The following is a 25,028-nucleotide window of genomic DNA, read 5'->3' on the forward strand; positions in this document are numbered from 1 at the left end:
AGCACGTCCAGAGGTACCTGGGTTCAACTCTCAGCACCCACATGGCAGCTCAGAACTGAGTAATTACAGTTCCAGGGCACCCGACACCCATGGCAAAACACCTATATGTAAAAAAATAAAAATTAAGAAAAAAATTGCCTAGGTTCTGTGTGATGAGAAGAGCGTATAAAGTAAAATTAAAGTTCTCATTAAAATAAAAACCTAAAACACTTCTCAACGGTATATTTACTCTGTAGACATCTGTCAGTAGATAGAATTAGTGTGATAAAAACACATCACTTATCAGATGTCTCGTGGTCTCCCCTTCACACATGCTAGACAAATGTCCTACTGTGGAGGTCCATTCTCAGCTCCAGCTTATTTCTTTGAGGTGTAGGTTATACAAAGCTACGGCTGTATGTATTCATTATACCTGTGTGTCTGCCTTTCCTTTACAGCACAGTTATCAAAAAATTTGACAAATTATTTTCAAAATGTAAAAAGGGAGCTAGAGAGATAGTTTAGAGGTTAAAGGTACTTCCTGCTTTGGCAGAGGACCTAGATTTAGTTCTAGCATCTGTACTCAGTGGCCTCACAATCACCTGCAACTCCATCTTCAGGGGATCTAACACCCTTTCCTGGCCTCCAAGAGCATCAGCACACATGTGGCACACACTCCTATCCCACACATACACATAAATAAAAACAAATATTTCAAAATTAATTAGAAGAACTGAATAAGTTTCCATAAAAGAAATCAAGTAAATCTCTTACTTGCTGAGTTGCTTATCTTTTCTGAACTCTGTGCAGCTGTTGCAGGGTTATTGAACATATCAATCAAAGGGCTGGTATAGGCTTTGATTGGAGGAGCAGGGGGCATCTTTGGTGAATATTTAGAAAGAGTGTCATAATCTTTCCCAATCTGTAGAAACAAATCTTTATTAGTCTAATATTAGGCCAATACAAATTTCTAGGATTGCTTTTTATCATATGGCAGAAACCCCCACTCTTAGTTGTGAATTATTTGAAAAGTATCATTAATTAAAAAAAATTATTTTAGAGTCTTACTATGTAGTCCTGGCTAGTCTGGAACTCTGTGTGTTCACCAGGCTGTACTCAAACTCATGGAGAGCTGCCTGTCTCTGCCTCCAAAGTGCTGGAATTACAAGTGTGAGCCACCACATCTAGATAGGCTCCCTTTTGAGCATTACTTGGCTACAGGCGTTTACATTCAAAACAATTTTTTGAAAGAATTTTGAATGTGTTATATTAATTTGTTAAACACATAGCTTCAATAACAATTGACTATCATGTATGCCCTGACCCAGATTCCCAAGCAAAGTCTGCATTATTTTGAAGCAATTCTCAGACATATCATTTCTTTTCTTCTTCTTTTGGATAAAGGTCTCACTATGTAGTCTAGGCTGGCTTCAAACTTATGATCCTCCTGCTGCATTCTTCCAGGTGCTGAGTGGTCCCAGAGTTTTTTAGTCTATTCCCTCAGACATCTATAATGCCTTCATTGGTAATAAATTTATAACGTTGAAATTCAGCAGCAATAACATTTCTAAAACATAACAGTGCTAAACAGTATAAAACATTTGCAGTCAATTCTAGTTCTAAAGGAAGAAGGGGAAGGTGAGGAAATGGGGTCTAGGAATAGGAAAGGAGGGCTCATGGTGTCTACCACCATAATCAGTCCCGGTCCCCTAGATCAATATGACTCATACTAATAAACATACAAAAGGGGACTGATTCCTACCATCTTGCTTCTCTCGATCATGGGTGAAGGCTGTGGTGTCCCGGACACTGGGGTGGAGATGGGCGTCTTGATCTCTTCTATCATGTTCATGATTTTCTCTGGTACTTTTGTGGCATCACAACAGGTTTCCTGCCACCGAGGCAGCTTGGAATTAAGTAATTCTGCAGACTATAAATCCAGAAGAAACAAATTAAAGACAAAGGTGCACTGTTTGAATTGCTGACAAAAGCTGTCTCAAACAGCGTCTCTACTGATGTATTAAGACTTGTACCCAGAATGGAGGCTTGGAGTCTAATTTGGCAGGCAGTTTAAGCAACTATGAACACCTACTGCGTCTTGACTGCTGAGGAGGCAGGCTCAGGACCTAATGGGAACTTACCTGCTTTCTCAGCATGAATACAGAACTTCCAGTTAACACAGGACCATAAATGATTAAGAATCCTGTTGGGGCTGGGAGTAGCTCAGAGGCAGAATACATGCTTAGTATGCATGAGATGTGTGTGTGGTGCATATGTCCATCTCAAAACCAAAACAATAAAACCTTCCAAAAGCTAAAGGGAGGAGCTGAGCAACCAATATGAGAATCTTACATTTTTCAGATAGCCCTGGAAAGGACAATCACCGTCTCCCCACCAATCCTTCTAAAATCAACACCTCTATTGTGATAAGAGGCGTAGGAGTGAAAGTGTCAGGCAAATGAATCAGTCTCTGTTCCAGGAAGTCCACCTGTGGGGAAGAGTCTGTAGGTTCAGTGGTGGGGATGGGAGGGAGCAGGCAGGGATGTGTATGTGCCTAGGGATGCTCTTGTCACTCTCTAACAGGCTCTGCACAGTAGCTGGGTGGCAGCATAAAGACAGATAAATAAATGGGCAGAGCTAAGACACTGCAGCTCTGGAGGCTGAAGCTGAGGAGCCATTCCTGCTCCCATAAACCAGGCTCTGCTCCTGCAACAGGACTCAGAGGTTCTCAAAACCTTTCTGTGAACTCCCTCTCCAGGGCAGCATTCTGGTTGGAGAAAGAAGTAGAGTTCCATCCCTGAAGCTATTTCATGGCAACAACATTGTTCTCTTTTTAAACTCACACCAACCACTTCTGACCCTGACAAGCTGGGGAGGGGCATAATGAAGACCACTCACTAGCACTGGCTAAGGGAAGGACTAGGACTATCTGCAACAAGGGGGAATCACAAAGCAGTTTTCAAATAGCTGAAGGAGCTTCTGGTACAAAAAGAAGCAGGATTGGTCTATGCTGTTCTACAAAACACTACTGGGATCCAAGGTTAAGACTAAGAAAGACCTTGTCAGTAACTAGAGCTTTCTGAAAACATCCCAGGTTACCAGACATAGTGAGGCATTGCCATAGGAGGGAAACTAAAGTTGCTTCTATCCCTCTGCAGCTGTGACCTTGTCATTCTGCCACAGCAGGAATCCATCATGGAAGTATGCATGCTTCTAAACCTACTATGCATCGACACTAGGGCAGACACAAAAATGAACACCGGAGACAGCACTTTTTTATTATAGCCATTTTAGATCTCAAGTATTTGGACTAGGAAGTTGCATATCCTTCAAGTTACAAAACTTTTACAGAATGTGACACATGCACACTCAGGGCATGAGGTAGGAGGGTCATCTGTCTATGTGTTACTTTCATTGGTCAATAAAGAAACTGCCTTGGCCTTTTGATAGGGCAGAAAATTAGGTAGGCGGAGTAGACAGAAAAGGATGCTGGGAAGAAGAGCAGAGTCAGACAGACGCCATGGCTGTCTTCTCCCAGACAGACGCTGGTTAGACTCATGCCGGGAAGCCACAGTCAAGTGGCGATACACATTAATGGAGATGGGTTAAACAAATATGTAAGAGTTAGCCAATAAGAGGCTAGAAATAATGGGCCAGGCGGTGTTTAAATGAATACAGTTTCGGGGTTAAGCTAGCAGGGCAGCGGGAAGTGGCCCGTGTTCCTTTTACTACAGCAGAACTTCTCATATTCTGGAACTCTTTCTTAAATCACTTGCTTATGAACAACAGTGAATGTTTGACTTCAGTCATGCTAGCTAGGGATGCTTACATAGGCCCAAGAGAATTAAAGGAAAAAAAAAAAACTACAATCATCTAGAACCACCCAGAGATTGGACTCAGTCAAGACAGTGATATTCGAGATGCATAGCCTACCAAAAGTTGACTTTTTAAAAAATGTGTCTTTTTATTGTTTTGTTTTGGAGTCATAGCCCAGGCTGGCCTCAACTAACTCACCCTGTAGTAGCTGAGGATGACCTTGAACTTCTGATCCTTCTGGCCACACTTCCTGGGGATTACAGGTGTCTACCACTATACCCAGCTTACGCAGTGTGCTAGGAATCAAACCCAGTGCATGCTAGGCAAGCACTCTACCAACCGAGTTACAACTGGGGCCCCCAAATGTGTCATTTTTTTCTACAAGGGATTTTAAATATGGATAAATTATGAAATTAATGATAAGTATTTATTTGATTACTCATTCCACCTGTATTTCTGTGAAGGTCCATTGCTCTCTACTGTGCATAAGCACAGATAACTGTAAGGAGAGGAATCTCGAGGGCTTTTGAGTATAAGATAAAGTTACTGCCACACTTAGTGCAGTCTGTTGCACACTCACCTGCCGGTGATAGTAGTGTATGTGATTGGCAAAGCTACAGTGCTTGTCCACCAGAAAGCAGAAGCGCCTTTTTTCCTCAAGCAGGGCTTCTTTGCAGCCATCTGCAATGAACTTCTGAATTTCACTCTGGCGAGAAGTAACAGTCTCCACATACTATGAAAGTAAACAATAGAAGCATGACAGAAGGCATCAGATTGCTGCACAGCATGACACTTATCACTTGCCATCTTTATACCCAGTTTACTTTGATTATGGAGTAAACACTAAATGCAGATAAACACGGGACAAAATACTTGTAACCTGGCCTGAGCAGATACTCATCGTTACTAAGATACTGACTCATGTGTAGAGAAAGGTTAATGAAGGTTTTACATTCCCCACTGAGCAGCTGGCATCATATAACTACTCTAGGAATGACTCTCTTCTACTGAAAGATAATTTGGAACTAGAAAGTTTCAGTTTTGATCACAGTTCCAGGTTCCAACCATAACCTAAGCCTCATTTTCCCATGGTAAAATGAAGACAGTCAGGTCAAGCATGGTGGTACACACCTTTAACACTGGTACTTGAGAGGCAGAAACAAGCAGATTTCTCTGAGTTCTAGGCCAGCCAGGCTACACAGTGAGACCCTATCTCAAACAAACAGGAGGGATAGTCATGTTAATCACAAAGGTCCCCTTCTTTTCCCTGAGTTAAGGGGAAATGCCAATAAGTTCTATGTGCCATTATGTTTATTCTGGAAAACCCTGCAATATTAAGTCAGATTACATATGCTTTGTTTTTCTTTTCTTCAACACAGGGTCTCATCATGTAGCACAGACTAGACGAGAACTTAAGTCCCCTCCAACTCAGCCTTTAGAGGGCTGGGATTACTGGCATGTGCCACCATGCTCAGCGTGGAATGCTTATATTTCACCTTAGCAGTAGCACAGAGGGAATGATATTGTATGGTTGATTGAAGTATGCCTCCCCGTAAACTGTACATACAATGACTGACAAAGGAAAATATCGCCGAAAAGCTCACCTCAGTTTCTTTGTTTTCATATTTCTGTGCATTTCGTCCTCCTTGACTTTTTCTTCTGATCTTCTTCAACTCCGCCTGAGATTTCTCCAAAGAATCTAATTTATTCTTGTGTTCTGCTTGATATCTTTTCAGAGTAGCCTGTAAGTCAAATGCTGTTTTACTGTGGCACCATGCAAGCTGCCGTGAGTCACTTCTGCTCACACTTCACCATCCTCACATCTACTCCCGAGGATCTGCACTCCACTTGCGTTCTTAGGTGTTGTTAGTTCTAATGTTTCTGTTTATAAGCAGCTCTCTCTAAAGATAAAAATGTCTTGTCTTCTTAATTCCCTCTTTTTTCAAAGGTTTTTAGACATTGGGTAGTCAGTGCTTTGATGAATACACAAACAATACTAAAGATCTGGGGATTTAACTCAGTGGCAGAGTGCTTACTTAGTGTATGTTAAGCCCTGGGTTCCATCTCCAGCATACACGCACACGTGCTCTCTCTCTTACACACACACACACACACACACACACACACACACACACACACACACAGAGCTGTTATATGAGTTACAATTCAAGACCTACAGTGAACATGTGCAACTGCTCAAGAGTGTTTGGGGTGCTGTATAAGCACAGTGTTTAAGAGACTAGGTTACAGGTATAGCTTCTTTCCTTATTGCCTGTGTGAGCTCAATACTTACATTTCTATAAAACTCATGCTTCTCATCAAATCTGTAAGATGATCATAACAATATCTAGATAAGGGTTTTGTTAGGAATACAAATTAGAAAATGAGCTGGGCATGCTGGTCCATGCCTATAACCTCTGCGCTCCAGAGGTGGATAACGAGTTTGAGGTCATCATCAGCTACCAATATGACTATTCTGGGCTCCACAAGTCCCTGTGAAGGGCAATGAGGAGGAGGAAAAAGGTGGCTGGAGAGTTGATTCAGTGCTTAAGAACATTTTCTGCTCTTGCAGAGGACCAGAATTTGGTTCCCAGCATCCATGTAGGTTGGCCTACAACTTTAACTCCAACTGCAACCTGTGTGTATGTGCACTTACACTGTACTAACATATGCACACAGTTTGGAGTTAGAGTTAAAGTTGTACTTACACACACACACACACACGTCTTTTTTTTTTTAATAGAATGTAAAAGTCACAACTTGAAGTCTACCTTAGCAAATGTGTGTAACCCCATGGCCTGTGAGTACATAGCTACAAATCTTGTAAAGATTTCTGGAGAGGACGATTTGGAAGGGTAACATGGGGAGACCATACTAAAACATAAAGGGGCTGAGGGTTGGATGACAAAAGAAAGTAAGTGTCCTAAGCAGAAAGAAAAGATGTCATACACCTTAGTCCTGGGAGTCAAAGGGCTGGTGAAGGGAGAGGCCTGCAAACTGCCTGGATGGGTGGCTATGTGACAGGCAAGAAGTCACAAAGCACAGGTGTTCTCCCAAGCACAATGATATCCAGGTGCTGCTTAGTGAAGGCACCAGCATGGTCTCTAAAAACACCTTGTCCCTCACACGAGTGAGTTCCTTCTTTAGTTTTTCCTGTTGCTGATTCTATGGTTTACTTATTTATTTTATATTTTGCCTGTATGCATATCTGTGCACCATGTGTGTAAGACCAGAAGAGAGCATCAAATCCCCTAGAAGTGGAGCTGCAGATGGTTGTGAGCTGCCCTGTGGGTGCTGGGAATTGAACCTGGGTCCTTTGGAAGAGTGGTCAGAGCTTTTAATGCTGAGCTACCACTCTAGCCTGTTTCTGTGTTTTTGTTGTTGTTTTAAGCTAGGGTCTCACAGTGCAGCTCAGGCTAACTTCAACATCATTATCCTTATGTTGGATATGGGCATGTGCCACCACACCCAGCACCTCTCTATTTTTGTAACACACATACCAAGCAATGGCAAAAGTGAGCCCACTTAGCCCGAAGAGAATGCTAGTTTTAAATATTCCAGTTGGTGTCAGCAGCAAACAAAACAGTGTGTGCGTGTGTGTGTGTGTGCGTGTGTGTGTGTAAGCTCTCGTAGGCTGAGGGTGGATGAACACTGCACTCACATTCATATACTTTACGTCAAGCTCTGTCTTCTTCTCCAGCTCATGGATAATCTCCTTATGGAATTTTTTGAACTGTTAACAAAAATGAAAATTAAAAAATTCACATCATATTTGAGTTTTAAGCAAAAATTTTAAAAATACATTTTAAAATATAACAACTGTCCACATACATTTTGATCAAGAGTCTCATTGAGTTTCTTGTGGGTGCTGGAAATCTCTATGAGGACATGGCCTGTGAACAAAACCAGACACATAAGGGGAATACATGGCATGGTTTTGCAAATAAATAGAAACAAAATAGTGGAAGCAAATGATACAAGGTTGCCCTTAGAGGACCCAAACAGTAAAGTCCAAGACAAGTATAGGGTGTGATGTCTCCCCAAGGACGGTTCAGAGGAACCCTGTGAACTAACTTCCTACCTGGGTTAAGAGCACCTACTCTGTTCTTGGTTTCACGCTGGTCTATTTTACTCACTCCCTCAGCCAAATCCTATAAAGATTTAACTTTTTAAAACAGATTTTTGATTTTGTTTATATTATTATGTAAATGTGTGCCACGTGTGTGTGCCCATGGACTCCAGGCGAGGGTGTCAGATCTGGAGTTACAAGGTAGTCATGAGACCCGATAGCTGGGGCTAAGATTCCAACTCATGTTCTCTAAAAGGGCAGCGCTGGTATTCGCTCTTACCCATGGAGCTGTCTCTCCAGCCCTGTGATTTAACTTTGAATTCTCTTACAAAAGATTAACTCAGTCAAAACAATAACTAATTATAGTAACGGAGGGTTTATTTTTATCTAATCCTCAGAGTAATCTGATTATCTGCTCATCACAGAGAAAAAGCATCTTCTTTTTCTCATCTTAGTTCCTATATTTGTTCTGGAAAATATCAGCATGAGGGGAAACTGTAGCAGCCACAGTGTTCCACTCTGGATCTCCTGGGAGGACAGAGTCTCTGCAACAGTGAAATGTTCCAGGGCAAAGGAGTGGTCAAGAACCTCTCTGCCAACCTACCTGAAACCACACCGGTCTGATGAATACAAGCAGGAGAACAGAGGGACTCATTTGGAATGACTGCCACTGCTTTATGAAACTACTACAGAATGTATTGGTGGATTGCTCCACAGGTCAGTAGCAAGATCCAAAGGAATTTTTACGGCAAGCTGAACAGCTGTGGATGGGAAAGGATGACACAGTAGGGCCTGATAGAATAAGGGAAGACACCTCATGGCCTCAGCTGTCACCACTGTACAAGTGACTCAACTCCACTTTCAGGAGCATTTGCAGACAGCTGCTTCTCAGATCTGCCAGGCCAGGCCAGCCCCTCCCTCATCTTCCATCTCAGAAATCCAGTCTCCACCCAGACTTGGGTGTTCCATGTGTAAGAGTGAGCTCACTGTGCCTCCTAATCCACCTGCCCCCAGCCAGCCCGTCATGGTGGAAGACCTCTCACCCATGTGTCATGCCCATGATGAAGAGTCACTACTGTGCATTGGTGCCATCCACTGGGCCACCTTGAGGGAAGAACATGAATGAACCTTATTCACACTACTTTTTTAGGCCACAACTATGCTTGTCCTACCCTGAGGAGAATGAAGTCACAGACATACTTCCCAAGTGCACTCATCAGAAGTGGGAGGACTCTCCTTGGTCCCCACACAGATCCAGATGGCTCTGCGTCTCAGGAGAGTCTCCCTCCTTCACTCCATCCCTGACTCGTTTGTGCTCTTATTTCTCTGGAGAATGTTCTCTTCTGGGTCAACTTTACATGGTGCTTGGGATCTTTCTAAAAGCAAAGAAGGCAGCCTCCCTGCTCTCCCCACGGTGTTCCAGATAAACAGACTCATGAGCTACATGCCAAAGGCCTCTATGAACAAGTGCAGTGTGTAAACCTTGGGTAGGGTGGGCACAGAGAACCACCTATAGAAATATAACCTGGAGAGGTCACAAGCCATCAGAATCCGGGAGACACACTATTCCCTAAGCTCTGAGAACCTAAAGTTCCAGCCAGACAATGTGCTGGATAAAGGAGACTCGTGGCAGAATCATGCTCAGTATTTAGTTTTTTTTTTTTTAACCTACCATGTTCATTAGCTTCCCACCCTGATGGTGCCATCTAAAATTCCCAAAAGTTAATATGAAGAAACAAACAAGAGAAGCCTGCAAGCTAGCCAAGAATATAACCACATTACTATGTCATTTCAGATACCGAAACATTCACAGTTATTTTTATATCTATTTTGAACCATAAACAATTCCTTGTTGGAGAGGAAAAAAATACAAATAAGATCCAGTTCAATTATTTGAAAACTAAGCACTTAGTTCTTGGCAAGCTGGATCTTAAGGGAAAAAAAAATCTAAAAATATTTTGGCTGAAACCATCAGAAGAATTCTGTTGGAAAGCAAAGAGGTCACATTTCTTTCTTACATGACCCTTCTTGAACTATGTTTCTGCAGTCACACTCAAATGTGGACCTCAGAGCAACATGTGTGTTAAGCACAGCTCTGAACTCAGTGCTCTGCCTTGCTAACCCAGCCCAACACACATGGGTTCCCTCTGCCCAAACTCCTGTTTGGTTTCTGTCACTGCAGACAAGTTCAATGAAATGGGCCATTCACGGTGGTAGGAAGGGAACTCCTGACCTTGTTATTCTTATCCCTCATGGTTTGTGGCATTCCAAAGTTGGTCTTCCAGTGGTAACCCTGGAGTCCTTGGTTTTAAGAATTGACTGAAACACACCTTAGCTATGATTGTGCAAGCTGCCAAAGCATACATTGAAACAGAACATGAAACTATCTTTAGGTTCAATCCACAGATGTTTACTCTCCAATTGAGCAAGTATTACTTCAGGTTTGAAAATGTTCTGTTTCTGTGGTGCTTCACTCTTCATCCTCTAACCTACTTTTTCATGAATTATATTTGAGAAGGGAAAAGACTCAGAGAACATTGAGGAAGGAGCTGAGAAAGCACAACCCAGATTCAAACAGAGCAGAACAGAGCACATGCCCTGACAGGAAGCTGTGGCTGCATGCTGCACCAATCCGTTCCTGCTTTTCAGGTTCAGAGCCAATATTTCAGGAAGAAATTCATATCATTACAGCCATGTGACTCAGTCTGAATAAATTAGATTCTTAACGGTGCAATAATAAGGAATTTATTATTAAAATTAAACATTTTTGCAGCACTGGAGATGGAACTGGGGTACTCACCCATGCTGGGCAAGTGCTGTACCACTGAGCCACAGCGCTGGCTCAAAGGAATTTAGGTAAAATATGTACACATTTCAAATTCACAAACTCAACTTAGATAATGCTCATAGCAATAATGGCAAATAGCAGTATTGTCCTAGGTTTTAGGAACTATGAAGAAATGTATCCAATATTTTGAACAAAGTTATGTAAGGATATTCATGTGGCCAGTAGGCAATGTGGCCTTGAAATGTTAAAGAACAAAACCTAAAGAATGTTATTGGTATGAGATACTTTTTGTTTGAAATACTTTTATTAATATTTTTTCTGGGTAGTACTGCAGATGGAACCCACAGCCTGGCTTGTTGGGCAAGTACTCAGCTCCCATTGGGAAGTTAGTTATTTCTTTGACACAGGGTCTTGTTATATTTATATAGCCCAGAATGTCCTCAAATTTGCAATCTTTCTACCTCTACCTTCCAAGTGTTGGGATTACAGACACGCACTTACACACCCAGCTGGTCTACTAATATGTTTCAGTGAGATAAGTCCTTACCAATTCACAGTAAGAATGTGGAGGAGCCAGATGGAGCCTGCCAAGGACAGAGGCAAAGAACACATGCTGAATTCAGGCAGACATTAAAAAAAAGAAAGAAAGAAAAGAAAAGAAAACCAAGTCCAACTCTTTCCATTTATATCTGGTCACAGATAATTACAACACATTTGTTATTTCTAGAGAGTACAGAGTAATGGTTGAGTCACACGTCACTTCCTACGTGTTACTACAAGTGGAATCAGACGATAAAACAGTCGTGTGGAAGCCAACCTACTACTGCCTAAAGCCATACTGTGCAGACTGAATTGAAAATGACCAAAAATGTCACTGGGAAATGGATAGTTTTTCTGACATTTTTACAGATAGCAAATGGAATGTGGAGAAATGCAATGAGAGCTAAAAAGAGGGTTTAGAAGGTACAGGTGTTTGCTGCCAAGCCTGGCAACAACTTCAAACCCTGGGACCCAGTTGGTAGAGGGAAAAAAAGAACTCATGTAGGTTCTCTTCTGACCTCCACACACAAAATAAATAAAACACAATAAAAATTTTAACAGTACAATGAAGGTAAAAGCAAAGCACACAGATGTCATGCTAAGGAGACAGGTATGTGAGCTGGGAATCCAAATCACCCATACTTAACCACAAACACATGAGCAAATTGGAGATGCTCTACTGCCTCTAAGAAGGGCTCTCAGGCCCTGGAGGCAGGCAAGTGGCTCCCCTTTGATCAGTACTGTGCTATACAACTAGCAACATGAAGCTGTGCCTGATGGCTCATGCCTTTAGTCCCAGCATCTGAAGGCAGAGGCAGGCTCATCTCTGAGTTCAAGGTCACCCTGGTCTACAAAGTGAGTTCCAGGACAGTCAAGGCTATACAGAGAAACCCTGTCCTGGAAAAAAACAACAAAAAAAACCCAAACCAAACCAAAACAACAAAACCCAGCCAACTAACCATACAAACAACAACAACAAAACCCCACAACATGTGTGTGAAACAGAGCTTAAATGGGTCTCATTCTTGGCTTAACCAACTGAAGTGCTACAGTTCTAATTAATGTCTTGTAGTCATCATATAATTATTCTTCCAGTGTTTCCCCAAAATAAACAAATAAATGACAAGGAGGTATATGTCACAAGAGTCAGCTTGGTCAAACGTGGGATATCCTAATCTGAGCATCAAAACAGTGAAGGATGTTAAGGATGGTAATAAACTATAAATCCCCGCCCCCCCCCCGAAAAAAAATCCAGGAATCTGTGAGTTCACGCCAACAGATAATACAGGGGACAACAATGCTCCTGTCAAAAGTAAAATGTCAAGCACCAATCCGTGAGGCGAGGCTACTGGACTTGGGAAATCACCATTTTGCCACGATAGAGCAAAAACCATTAACACATGCAAAACTTAGGATGAAGAAGATATTGCATAGCCTGGAAGTTTTCCTCTAAGATTGCTTGCTAAGAGAAATATTTTTAAAAATCCAATAATGAACTTCAAGTCAGACAGTACCTTTATATCAGAAGTGAGGGGAAAATGACCAGTGTGCTCACATTTGATACACACCAGATGCAAAATGGCTTAGATAGTATTCTAGCAAGAATAAAGATCTGACATCTCAAAGTCTTGACTACCATCAATCTCCAGTTAGCATTTATAAGAGGTTTACACTACCATACTTTAACTGAATGAAACTCACCTATTTAGATTTTAAAATTACATTAATTTATTTGGAGTATGGTGTACATCTATGTGGAGGTCAGAAGACAACTTGGTTGGAGTTCATTCTTTTACTGTGTGGGTTTTGGGGATCAAACTTAGTCAGGAGTACAGGTCTTTTCCCACTAGGTCCTCTCACCAGCCTCTCATTTATCTGTTTAGTTTTGGAGAAGGAGAAAGAAGATGAAGATGATGATGAAGATTATTCATCCCAGACCTGGTTGCTGGAGATAACAGGAGCTGAAGAGGTGTGTTGGGAGGTGAGCTGATATCAATGTTGTACTTAAAAGAAGATCTTGGGCAGCCTACTTCTTAGAAAGTGGTCAGCACAGTCAAAGATATGAAAGTGAATATTTCTCTGAGTCAAATAGAAGTTGCAGCTGTGAGGACCTGACTTTGTAAACTCCATAAAGAAGGGGCTTCATTTTAAGTCATATAATGGGGGGGGGGCACTGATCTCAGCTCCAGAAATGTGCTGCAATGGTGGAATTTGAGCAGATACCCTAAAAACAGCCAATTAAGGAGGCAGGGAGCAAGGCCATAAAATTTAACAAGGTCCAGATGTTCCTGGGGGCATCCTGTCTTTGACGACACCTTGTCAATTATTAATGGATCTTTGTTTTGTTTTTTCCCCTGCCCAAAAACTGACCCATGGTTTCAGAAACTCCCTTACCCTATGCCCTCCTTCCCCAGTCCCATGACGACAGGACATTTTTCCTTTAAAAGTTCTGTCCTTCCCCAGCTCTGGGCTGCACTTCCCTCACCTACTGCACTGGTGTGGTAGAGGTGCAGTTCAAACTCAAGTTTGAATATTTAAAACTCTCTTGTGCTTTACATCGGAATTCGGTTCTGTGGAGTTTCTTTTGGGGGGATAATTAACTTGGGCAAAGCAGCAGTCACAGGCTAGAGAGACGTCTCAGGAGTTAATAGCCTGTACTGCTCTTGAAGAGGACATGTTTTTAGTGCCCACTACCCATGACTAGCTGCTCACAACCTCCTATAACTCCGACCCAAGGGGATCTGATGCCTCTGACCACAGTGGGTACCTAGACTCACATGTTCACATACCCAAAATACATATACATAATTAAAGATACAATTAAAAAATTTCTTTTAAAAGGTTGCAGTCATAGTGGAGAGTGAGGCTGAGTCAGGAGGATTTTTGAGTTTGGTGCAAATCTGGGTTTTAGAATAGGATCTTGTCTCAAAAAACTGAAAAAAATATATAACCATAAATGTAGACTTTTTTTCTTTTTTTTGGAGGTGTTTCTTTTAGACACAGTACAAATAAGACTTAATTTTTGATAGTTAGGTGTTAGTGGTACACACTTTTAATCCTAGCACTTGGAAGACAGAGGTGAATCTCTGTGAATTCAAGGCCAGTCTGGTCTACAGAGAGAGTTTCAGAACAGCAAGGGCTATAGAGGGAGACAGATCCTGTCTCAAACAACAACAAAATAAAACAAAAACCCAACAAATAAACAACAACAAAAATCAAAAACAAAACAAAGCAACTTGATTTTTATGTGGAAATCTAGAATAAACTATCCAGAAGGAATTGGCTTTGCACTTAGACTGTCAGAAGCTACTGTTGATCTCCCAGTAATGGAGCACAAAATCCACAGGGAGAAGGTGGGGGCTGGAGAAGAGCTCAAGGGGCCTCAGTCAAGGTCAAAGCATTCGAGGAAAGACGTGGTGCTGCCAACTAGGAAAAACTCCCCCCCCCCCCAGGCTTCTCCCACAGAGATAGGCAGCTGTTGTGAAATAAGCCCAAAGCCCAGTTCTGGGCTCTGTGGAGAGACTGGCCTTCAAGGGCAAGCTGCTGCAATAAAGAATCTAATCTGACCTGGCAACAGCAGCTAGTTATCCCAGGCCCCTCAAGCTTTCTCACTAAGAAGAAAGAAAAGCTAAGAAGGCTTCCAAAGGTCAGATTCCAGGTATTCAGGTTGTCCAAAACTTTCACAAAACAACTCAAGATTGCCACTGAAGATAAAGGAATGAAGTTTTCCTTTCCCAAGATTTTATCACAGGAATCATCAATAGGGCCCCAGGAAAGGATCCTGGGTACAACTGAAGAGCTGCAAGGCACAGACTCCGCAAGAACAAGGCACAGACTCCGCAAGAACGACACCCTGAGAAGAGGAAAAATAAAAAACCTTTGATACAGTTACAACTACACCCAACATTAAATATATCCCAACTCCTAGTCAGATAAACAAACAACTATTCCACCAACATCTTGCTTCCACTGTTCCTATTTCCTGGTATATTTAATTTTCATTAACAAAATTAAACACACTGAGGAAAAACACAATCTGAAGAGACAAGGCAGACGCAGACATCAGACCCAGACTTAGATATGGTGATTTTGAAATTGCAAGACTGTTAACTTAGTTGGGTGTAACAATGCACACCAATAGTCCCAGTATTCAGGGCTGCCAGTTTAAGGACAGCCTGAGGAACACAGTAAATTCTAGGCCAACCTGGGCTACATAGTAAGAGTCTGACATACCCTCAAACAAAACAAAACAAAACAAAACAAAACAAAACAAAACAAAACAAAACAAAATGACTAACAACCATGCTTGATATGCCAGGGATCCTACTGGGAAAACTGAGTGACGTGTGAGAACACATAAGAAATATACTCAGAGATTGAAACTCGAATAAATAATCAAAGAAAATGATAAAAACAGAGATATAGAATGCCTCTGATGTTCTGGCTTTCCAGGAGACTGGACACGTGAGCTTAAAAGAACCAATGAGCTTAAAGATATGTTGGTGCAACCTCCCAAAACTGACATACAAAGGAATGAATGAAAAAATGGAACAAAATATCCAAGAGTCGTGTGCAATTAGAAGGGTAAAACACCAATAAAGGCAAAGCCAGAGAGAAAAAGGAGTGGAATGAAAAATCATCAAAGCAATGGTGTTGGAGACTATTTTCCAAACCTAAAGACAGATATCAACTCAGAGAACACAGAACAGACACTGAAATACTAACACCTCAGTGTCACACACAAACTGATAAATACCAAAGATAAACACACATTCTTGGAAGAAGCCAGAGGGTGGGAAATGCCAAGGTTAGAGAGCAACAGGATAACAGTTACATCAGACTTCCTCTCATAAACCACTTACCAGAGTGTAAAGTGGGCCATGGTGGTGCAAGCATGGAATCTCAGCACTCAGGGACAGAGAGAAGAGGATTGCAAATTCTAGCCCAGCTTAGTATATATAGTATATATATATATAAAGCAAGCAGCCTGGTGGCACATAACCCTAACCCTGCAATCCCAGCACTCAAAACACCTGAAGTAGGACTACCATAACTCAAGGTTAGTTGGGCTATGTAGTGAACAAGAGGGCAGCTAGGGCTTCACAAACTAAAAAATACCAAAGATAGTAAAATATCTAAGAATTCCAAGATTCACCACCTAACATTCATTTGTCTAGCAAAATTATCCTCTAAATACACAAGAAACACACACACACACACTCACATGGAGTGGGGAGGGATTGGGAGAGAATGAATGTGTGTGTGCGTGCTGAGATAGGGTCTCCCTATGTTTTCCTGGTTGGCTTGGAACTTGCTATGTAGACCAGGCTAACCTTAAACTAACAGCGATCTACCTGCCTTTGCCTCCTGAGTGCAGGGATTAGGAGAGCACCACTTTGCCTAGCTGATTTTTTTCAGACAAAAATCTGTCACCAGTAGACTTCATTGTAGAAAATGTTAAGACCTTTTTCTGAGAAATGTCTTATGTCAGAAATTCAGAGATACAGAAAGAACATTTAATAAAAGGATAACTTTAAGGAAATAAAGGTAATAGAATATTTTCTCTTCTGTCTTCCTTTATTTATTTATTTATTTTGAGACAGGGTTTCATTCTTTGGCCAGGCTGTTCTTGAATTCATAACCACCCTATGTCAGCCTGTGATTATAGGCACATCTGCCATGCCCAGCTTTGTAAAAACTATTCTTAGGGACTGGGGATGTAGTGCAGTTGGTAGTAGGCAGAGTGCCTGGTTAACAGAGACAAGAAGCCTTGTGGTTGGGCTCCAGTGCCACCTAAAACTGGGTATGATGATACATGCCCATCATCCCAGCACTAAAGAAGCAGAGAAAGGAGGATCAGGAGTTCAAAGTCATTTTTGTTACAGAGCAAGCATGAGGCCAGCCTTTGGCTACATAAGACCCTCTCAAAATAACTTCAGTTAAAATGACTGCACAGTACTAACAGAAACAAGGTACTGAATGGTTTTAGTTCATGGATAACTGAAACTGATGATAATAATGCCACAAGATGGAGAGGGGAAACTATTGCTCCCATTATTAGATAGAAACAGTCTCTGTCTTCTGTTTTTTTTTTAATGGTGTGAAAGAAATGTGCAACATGTTTTAATAGAAACTGCACTTTGAACTTTCACTTTTGATCTTTTGCTGGGCTAGTGATACACAGCACAGTACTTCCGTGTGATGTGGGACAGTGGTGAAGGGTCAGAACTGAATCAGAAGGGGAAATACTGTTGAAATAGGAGCGGCGGGGCTGCGTCCCCAACACCCCGGCCGCTTGGCTAGCTTATGCCAGAAATAACAACACACAAACTGTATTCATTTAACTGCTTGACCCATTTCTATCTAGCCTCTTCTAGGCTAACTCTCACACCTGGACTAGCCCATTTCTAGTAATGTTTGTAAGCACCCCAAGGTGCGCTTACCAGGAAGATTCTAGCCTCCGTCCATGATGTCTCTGCTCCAGAGCGCAGAGCTGTCCGGTCCCTCTGGAAGCAGCGCAGAGTCTGACCTCACTTCCTCTTCCGCCCAGAATTCTATTCTGTTTCCTCCTCCCATCTATCTTTTAACCTATCAGGGCCAGCCAAGCAGTTTCTTTTATTGCTCAGCCAATGAAATCAACAGATTGATATATGACACTCCCACATCACTTCCCCTTTTTCTGTTTAAAAAAAAAGGAAGGCTTTAACTTTAACATAGCAAATATAACAAAACAGTTATCAAGTAAAAATTACAATAATCTATATCATAACTAAGAAAAACTATAACTACAACTAACTATTCTTAACTCCATCAAAGATTCCAGAAAGATACAATATTACTAAGCAAACAAGAAAAAAGCAACTTTCAAACTCTAGAAATGACAGAGACATCTCACTGCCTGGACAGTCACCCAAAGTTCCTCTGTACCGTTGGGGCATCCATCTTCGGCCTACAGGCCCATAGTTTCCAGCAGATATTTCCACAAAGCAGAAAATTTCAAAGGCAGTCACTATCTGCTTGTCCTGAAGAATGTCTTGCAGACTCTTTCATGAATCAGGAACCCCGAAAGATCATCTCACCTTTAGGCAAGTTCAGCAGTCCTCTCTCTGCGGGTTTTCTGAGTCCAGTTTATGCAATAGTCCAGGCAGGCAAGAGCAGTTTCTTGCCCAAATGGCTATCAAACTCCATAAGGATCCTCTTCGATGCCCATCTTCCTCTTGAAGTAGATTGGTGATGCCAGGAGCAGAGTGTCTCATTGTCATGAAAAGTCCTAAGTTATTAAAACATTTAAAATGCCATATTCTATAATCTTTGAAAAATATGAAGAATGCCTATCTAAAACATATCTATGCACATCTAGAAAATCTTAACTAACATAACTACAAACTTAACTATTATTAGTGATTATCCATTAACAACCTATATACATTACATTTTTAAATGAACTACACAATCACAATACCTTAATAAAGATCAGAAATACATATACATATAACAAAACTGACCTTAAATCTCTATCAATAAAGTACAATCTATACTAATGGCAAATTATTCATATCTATATCATCTCCCCCTTTAAATGTAAAAGAACATTTATAAACAATATTTGGGAATATGGGCGCAGATTTTTCTCTCCAAACTGCTTCCTGCTGAATGGGGGCGTCGTTAATTAGGTCTTTCATGGTATAACCTGTGTGCTAGTTTCATCTCAGTTGGCAGTTGAGCGAAGCAATTTTCTGAAGGTATTCATAGCAACCATTCAGGAGGGCGTGGTCCATCATACCATATCGGAATAGAAGAAATGAACAGGGTCTCATCCTCTGTGAAAACAAAAAAAGAAACTCCTTTCCAAAGTATCATGTCCTTAGATCCAAATTTCAAAGTCAAGGCATCAAAATCTCTACGTTGGATTAGTTCAGCAGCATTTATAAACAAATATCTTTTGGCAGCTGTTGCTCCTTCCTCAGCATTCAAACAATTCAAAGACAGCATAATAGTATACAGTATCAAGATTCTCTGTGTATTTTCCATCTTTGTAAGCTTTATTTTAACCTCTATTTCATTTATTTTTACTTTTATTTTTATATTCTCTGTATCTCATTGACCTGGAATAACTCTGTAGACCAGGCTCTCCTTGAACTCTCAGAGATCTGCCTGTCTCTGCCTCCCAGGCATTGGGATTAAAGGTGTTTGCTACCACACCTTGAACTCACAGAGATCTGTTTGTCTCTGCCTTCTAGGCACTGGGATTAAAGGCGTGTAGTACCTACCACACACAACTTCTCTTTTTCTTACTTTTTTTTTTTACTTTAAGAATTTTAACTTTTAGTCTGCATACATTTTTAACTGTAATTCTTACTTGATAACTGTTTTGTTATATGTAATTTTACTATGTTAAAGTTAAAGCCTTTCTTTTTTGTTTAAACAGAAAAAGGGGAAATGATGTGGGAGTGGTTTCTTATTAATAAAGAAACTGCCTTGGCCCATTTTATTGGATAGAAAATTAGGTAGGCAGAGTATACAGAAGAGAATGCTGGGAGAAAGAAGGTTAGAGGAGGAGTCGCCATGATTCTCCCGCTCCAGACAGACGCAGGTTAAGATCCTCCCTGGTAAGCCAGCTCATGGGCTACATAGAATATTAGAAATGGGTTAGAACAATATGTAAGAGCTAGCCAATAAGAAGCTGGAACTAGCCGGGCCAGGCAGTGTTTGAAAGAATACAGTTTCCGTGTAATTATTTCTGGGCATAACCTAGCCATGCGGGCGGCCGGGTGCCGGGGACGCAGCCTCACCGCTCTTATTTCAACAAATACCGCGCATGAAGTAACCTTAAATGTGCATTGTTCAGTGATGGACCATGGGTGGCTGAGGAACACAGACCACAAAACTCAAATATTCTATGATTCCCAACTACATGACATTCTAGGAAAGCAAAAACTTCAGAGGCAGTGAAAAGATCAGTGGCTGTCAGGGGCTGTGGGTAGTGACAGAATGATAGTATACACTTAGCCAAATTAACAGAATGTAGCATGAACCTTAATGTAAACTGAAGCCTTTAGCAAATGATAGCTTGCCAGTACTGTTACCAATTGCCCTCTCAACAAGATGTTGAAAATGAGGAGCCTGAGTGTGGGGTAAAGAGGATATATGGACACAATTCAAGATCTATTTATTCTGTAAGGTGGAAGCATTAAAAAATAAGCTGAAAAGAAAAAAAGACAAAAATAGGTAACAATAGCCCTCTGGGTATTTTAAAAATCAGGTCTCAGGGAGGTATGGAACACAACAGCTACACAATACCAGTCTATAGAATAGAAAATAGTAGGATTTAGTGGTATACCTAACAGTCAAGTATTGTCTAAAAATTAGGAGCAAATTTTCAAAACCAGAAGAGAGATACAGGATTTAGGTGACATTTCTGTGACTGGCCTATGTACTGGCTGGTTATGTGTCAACTTGACACAATCTAGAGTCATCAGAGGAAGGAGCCTTGATGAGATCAAGCTATAAGGCGTTTTCCCAATTAGTGATCAATAGGAGAGTGTCCAGCCCATGGTGGGTGGTACCATCCCTGGGCTGCTGGTCCGGGGTTCTATAAGGTGGACTGAGGAAGCCATGGGAAGCAAGCCTATAGGCAGCTCCCCTCCATGGCCTCTGCATCAACTCCTGCTTTCAGGATCCTGCCCTGTTTTAAGTTCCTGCCCTGACTTCCTTCAGTGATGAACAGCAATGCTGAAGTGTGAGCCCAACTTGCTCTTTGGTCATGGTGTTTTGTCACAGCAACAGAAACCCTAGATAAGTCAGCCTGACAAACCGATTCTGAAAGCAAACTGAGTATTTCACACTTGACTTTAACAATTAAGACAATTAGCCTACTCGTTCACACGTATAGCAAGCTACACACAAGATTTGTGATATTGCTTAAGGTGAATTTCTTATTTAAAATGTTTGTGTGTCTGATGTATCTATGTTCATGTGAGTGCAAGCATACATATGTGGAGACCAGAGACAGTCTCAAGTGTAGGGCTTCACCTTTTTCGCCTTGTCTAAAATAGGTCTGTGTTCTTCGCAGTTGCAACACCAGACTAGCTGGCTCTGGAGCTTCCAGGGACTCTCTTGTTTCTGCCTCTTTTTATACTACCATGTCCAGCCTATCTGGATTCTGGGGATCCAAACTCAAGTCCTCATGCTTGTATGGCAAATCCACAGAATCATCTTGCCAGCCAAAATTTAATGTACTATTTTTATTTTAGCCAAAATAATATTCTAATTTTTTACAGTATAGAGCATTATTTTATTTATATGAAATTCAAGAAAAGTCAAACTCCATAGATTAGTGGTTTCCAGGAACTGAGGATGTGAAAGAGTATTGATTCCAAAGGGTTGTAAGGCAACCATTAAATTTTTTTTAATTAATTAATTTTTTTTTATCTGCCTCCTCCCAGCCTCCCATTTCCCTCTCCCTCTTCCCACTCCTCTCCCCCTCCCTCTCCAATCTGAAGAGCAGTCAGGGTTCCCTGCCCTGTGGAAAGTCCAAAGTCCTCCTCCCTCCATCCTGGTCTAGGAAGGTGAACATCCAAACTGGCTAGGCTCCCACAAAGCCAGAACTTGAAGTAGGATCAAAACCCAGTGCCATTGTCCTTGGTACTCTAATTTTTTTAAATTATTATTGTGCATGCACGGTATATGGGTATGCATGCCATGACACATATATGGAAGTCAGAGGGTAATTTTTGGGAGTCAGTTCTCTCCATCCACCTTTATGTGAGTTTTGGAGATCAGGTCACCAGGCTTGAATGCAAAGTGCTTTTACCTACTGAGCCACCTTGCTGGCCCAAAAGAAAAAAATTATTGAAATGTATAAACTGTATATCACACAGAAGAAATTTATCAAGCTTGTCTTCATATAGAAATGGTAATTGTTTTCTTTATACCTTAATGTAAAATACAACATTAAAAGAGCAGTGTGTTCTATTAATGATTTAAAATGAGGCGAATAAACATTGATGATTCATTTTTCTTATTACTCAAATACATCTGCTGTGATGCTGACAACAATGAAAACAGGTATGCTATCAATCATGAATGAGGATGACAATGGCCCATTTTAGATGATGAAGTCAACTAACTGTAGGCATCTTCATTCAAGGCTTACACAACACTACATCTGGAATTGTACACATTTCTGTTTTTGTTTTATTTTATTTGTGTGTGTGTGCATGTATGTGTGTGCATGTGCCACATGTGTGAAGGTTCCTAAGAAGGCTAGAAGAAGGCATCAGATCCTCTGAAGCAGGAGTTACAAATGGCCTATATGGGTGCTGAGAACTGAACTTGGGTCCTTTGGAAGAGCATAGTCATCTCACTAGCCCCTGAGGATTTTACTGAGGTTTTGAGAAGTTGTAAGGTTTTCATTGAGAGTGAGACTTATGTTGGACTCTGAGTTTGTGATCCTAACCACTAGGTAGCCTTGATTCAACTATGAGTCAAGAACTCACAGGGAAGGGAAATTAGGTTTGCTCTATTGGGTACCCATGACTGTTCACCTTCACTGTCAACTTGATTGTACTGAAAACTCATCTCTGGGTGTCCAGGAGGACATTTCCAGAGAGTATTAAGTCAGGAAGGCTCTGCTTAATTAACAGATTAATCTCTTGATGGATTAATACTATGAAGGCATTACTAGAAAGTGATGAAAAGTAGTACATGGGTCTACCTCGTGGAAGAAGGTCCTTTGGACTGTGTTTGGGGGTGTATATCTTGCCTTGGTTACTTCCTCTATTTTTTATTTATTTATTTTTTTGTTTTTTTGAGACAGGGTTTCTCTGTAGCTTTGGTGCCCGTCCCGGAACTAGCTCTTGTAGACCAGGCTGGTCTCGAACTCAGAGATCCGCCTGCCTCTGCCTCCCGAGTGCTGGGATCCTCTATTTTTTTTTTTCCCCCGCTTTCTGGCTGCCATGATGTGCCTACTCTGCTCTTCCATGTTTTCTTTTCTATGACTATCACTGCTGAAAACATGCTCAAATCAGTAATTCCTTCTCTTTACATTGTTTTAGGTATTTTAGCAACATGCTGCACAGTAACTAATGCTGAACTGCTGCCTAGGATGTGGGAGGCAAAAGTTTCAACATCAGAATCCTCTGGATTGATGAGAAGATGAAATGGCTCAGTGGGCATAGGGACTTGACACCAGGCATGATGATGTGAGGACTCACACTAGAAGGACAGAACCAGCCGGGCGGTGGTGGCGCACACCTTTAATCCCACCCTCAGGAAGCAGAGGCAGGTAGATCTCTGTGAGTTCAGGGCCAGCCTGGTCTATAAGAGTTCCAGGACACCCATGCACTCTAACAAGTTGTCCTCTGACTCTTACATGCATGCATGGCGCGCGCGCACACACACACACACACACACACACGTACACAAAATAAAATGTAATCGAATTTTAGAAAACAAAATACTAGAACATTTGAATTATTGTCTAAAAATAGAACTGTGGAAAGTTAGTGTAACAGGAGGACCTGCTTGTCTCCCTGGCCGCCTGGCTAGCTTAGCCCCAAAATAATCACACAGAGAGGTCTACATAAGTTATAAACTGATTGGCTCAATAGCTCAGGCTTCTTATTAGCTCTTGTAACTTCCATCAACCCATTATTCTTGTCTATGTTAACCACATGGCTCAGTACCTTTTTCAGCAGGGCAGGTCACATCCTGTTTCTTCAGTGTTTGGACAGGTCTCCGGGAAGAGCTTCCTTCTTTCCAGAATACTCCTGTTCTCATTGCCCCACCTCTACCTCCTGTCGGTTTTCCAGTCTATACGTCCCTGCCTGGCTACCGGCCAATTAGTGTTTATTTAAAATATTATTGACAGAAAATAGAATTGTCCCGCACCAAGTTAGGCAGTACCATAGAGGCACACACAAGCTAAGGGCTGGACTGGTCCTTGAAGCTGTTTCAGCTCTGAGTGAATGGAGAACAATGGAGGTGAACCAAGGTGGTAGAATTGCCTCTCCAAGGATCCACTGAAGTCTGCTGGTTTCCTAGCTTACCTACAAATACAGAAGCCCTGAAACAGGTAAAAACAGGGTACATGACTGTTGTCTACCCCACATTCTCATTAGAGGGCAGACTTTCAAGATGTCTGGGCTCCTGGGCTTGGCTGAGAAGCACACTATCTCTAGCTTGTCCTATGCAGCCAGCTTAGCCTGTGAGACCTGACAGAAACCCGTCCTAAGACCTAGTGACAATCAAATGGGAAGACCATAAGAAGAAAGAGTGTGGCACACTGTGATCTTCGGGAACGGTCACACTTCAGATCCAGGGAAGTTAAACACTGGCTTAGTTAGCATCCCTGTTGTTGGGCTAGTGAAACAGGGATGTCCTGGTCACAGGGCCACACAATAGTCTCCAGACTCAGGTTTCCAGGGAAAGGCTCAGCATCTCCAACTGGTGAAGCAGGCACCCAGAACTTCTAAGGTGAACAGTGGACCAGCAAACAATTGTCTCTGACTCCACCTCCACCCCCAAGCACCATCCTGTCCCACCTGGTCTGGCATATCAGTCTTGTACCATGCTTCTTCATTTCTACCTTTTACCATTTATTCTTTATTCAGAAGTCAGGAAAAGCCTTTACAAATCTAAGTTTGATCATTTCATTCCCAGGTTCACCACCTTCAGAGCCTACACCTCCAACTCAGATTGAAAGTCCAAGTTCTTACCTTGGCCCACACCCCCATGTCCTGGTCTACCTTCTTACCTTCTTTATCTACAGAGCTCACCTCTTCCTGATTTCCTTCTTTCCCCAAGGACAGAGGCCTATCCCAGGACCTTTATATT

The 25,028-nt window shown here is 41.6% G+C and overlaps 1 protein-coding gene across 1 annotated transcript in view; it reads right to left on the minus strand.

The window, feature by feature from the left end:
- Positions 1 to 25,028, minus strand: part of Baiap2l1 (BAR/IMD domain containing adaptor protein 2 like 1) — a 132,835-nt gene that overhangs the window by 11,850 nt on the left and 95,957 nt on the right. The window contains exons 5-10 of the mRNA XM_050124419.1: positions 7,627 to 7,688; positions 7,457 to 7,528; positions 5,400 to 5,537; positions 4,376 to 4,528; positions 1,742 to 1,909; positions 754 to 901 (exon numbers count right to left, since the gene is read on the minus strand). Coding sequence (XP_049980376.1) covers positions 754 to 901; positions 1,742 to 1,909; positions 4,376 to 4,528; positions 5,400 to 5,537; positions 7,457 to 7,528; positions 7,627 to 7,688 — 741 coding nt within the window. The remainder of the gene's footprint in view (positions 1 to 753; positions 902 to 1,741; positions 1,910 to 4,375; positions 4,529 to 5,399; positions 5,538 to 7,456; positions 7,529 to 7,626; positions 7,689 to 25,028) is intronic.

The sequence above is a fragment of the Alexandromys fortis genome, unplaced genomic scaffold (genome assembly GCF_014885135.2).
Source record: "Alexandromys fortis isolate MF-2015 unplaced genomic scaffold, M_Fortis_MF-2015_v1.1 scaffold_227, whole genome shotgun sequence".
In the NCBI taxonomy this organism is placed as follows: Eukaryota; Metazoa; Chordata; class Mammalia; order Rodentia; family Cricetidae; genus Alexandromys; species Alexandromys fortis.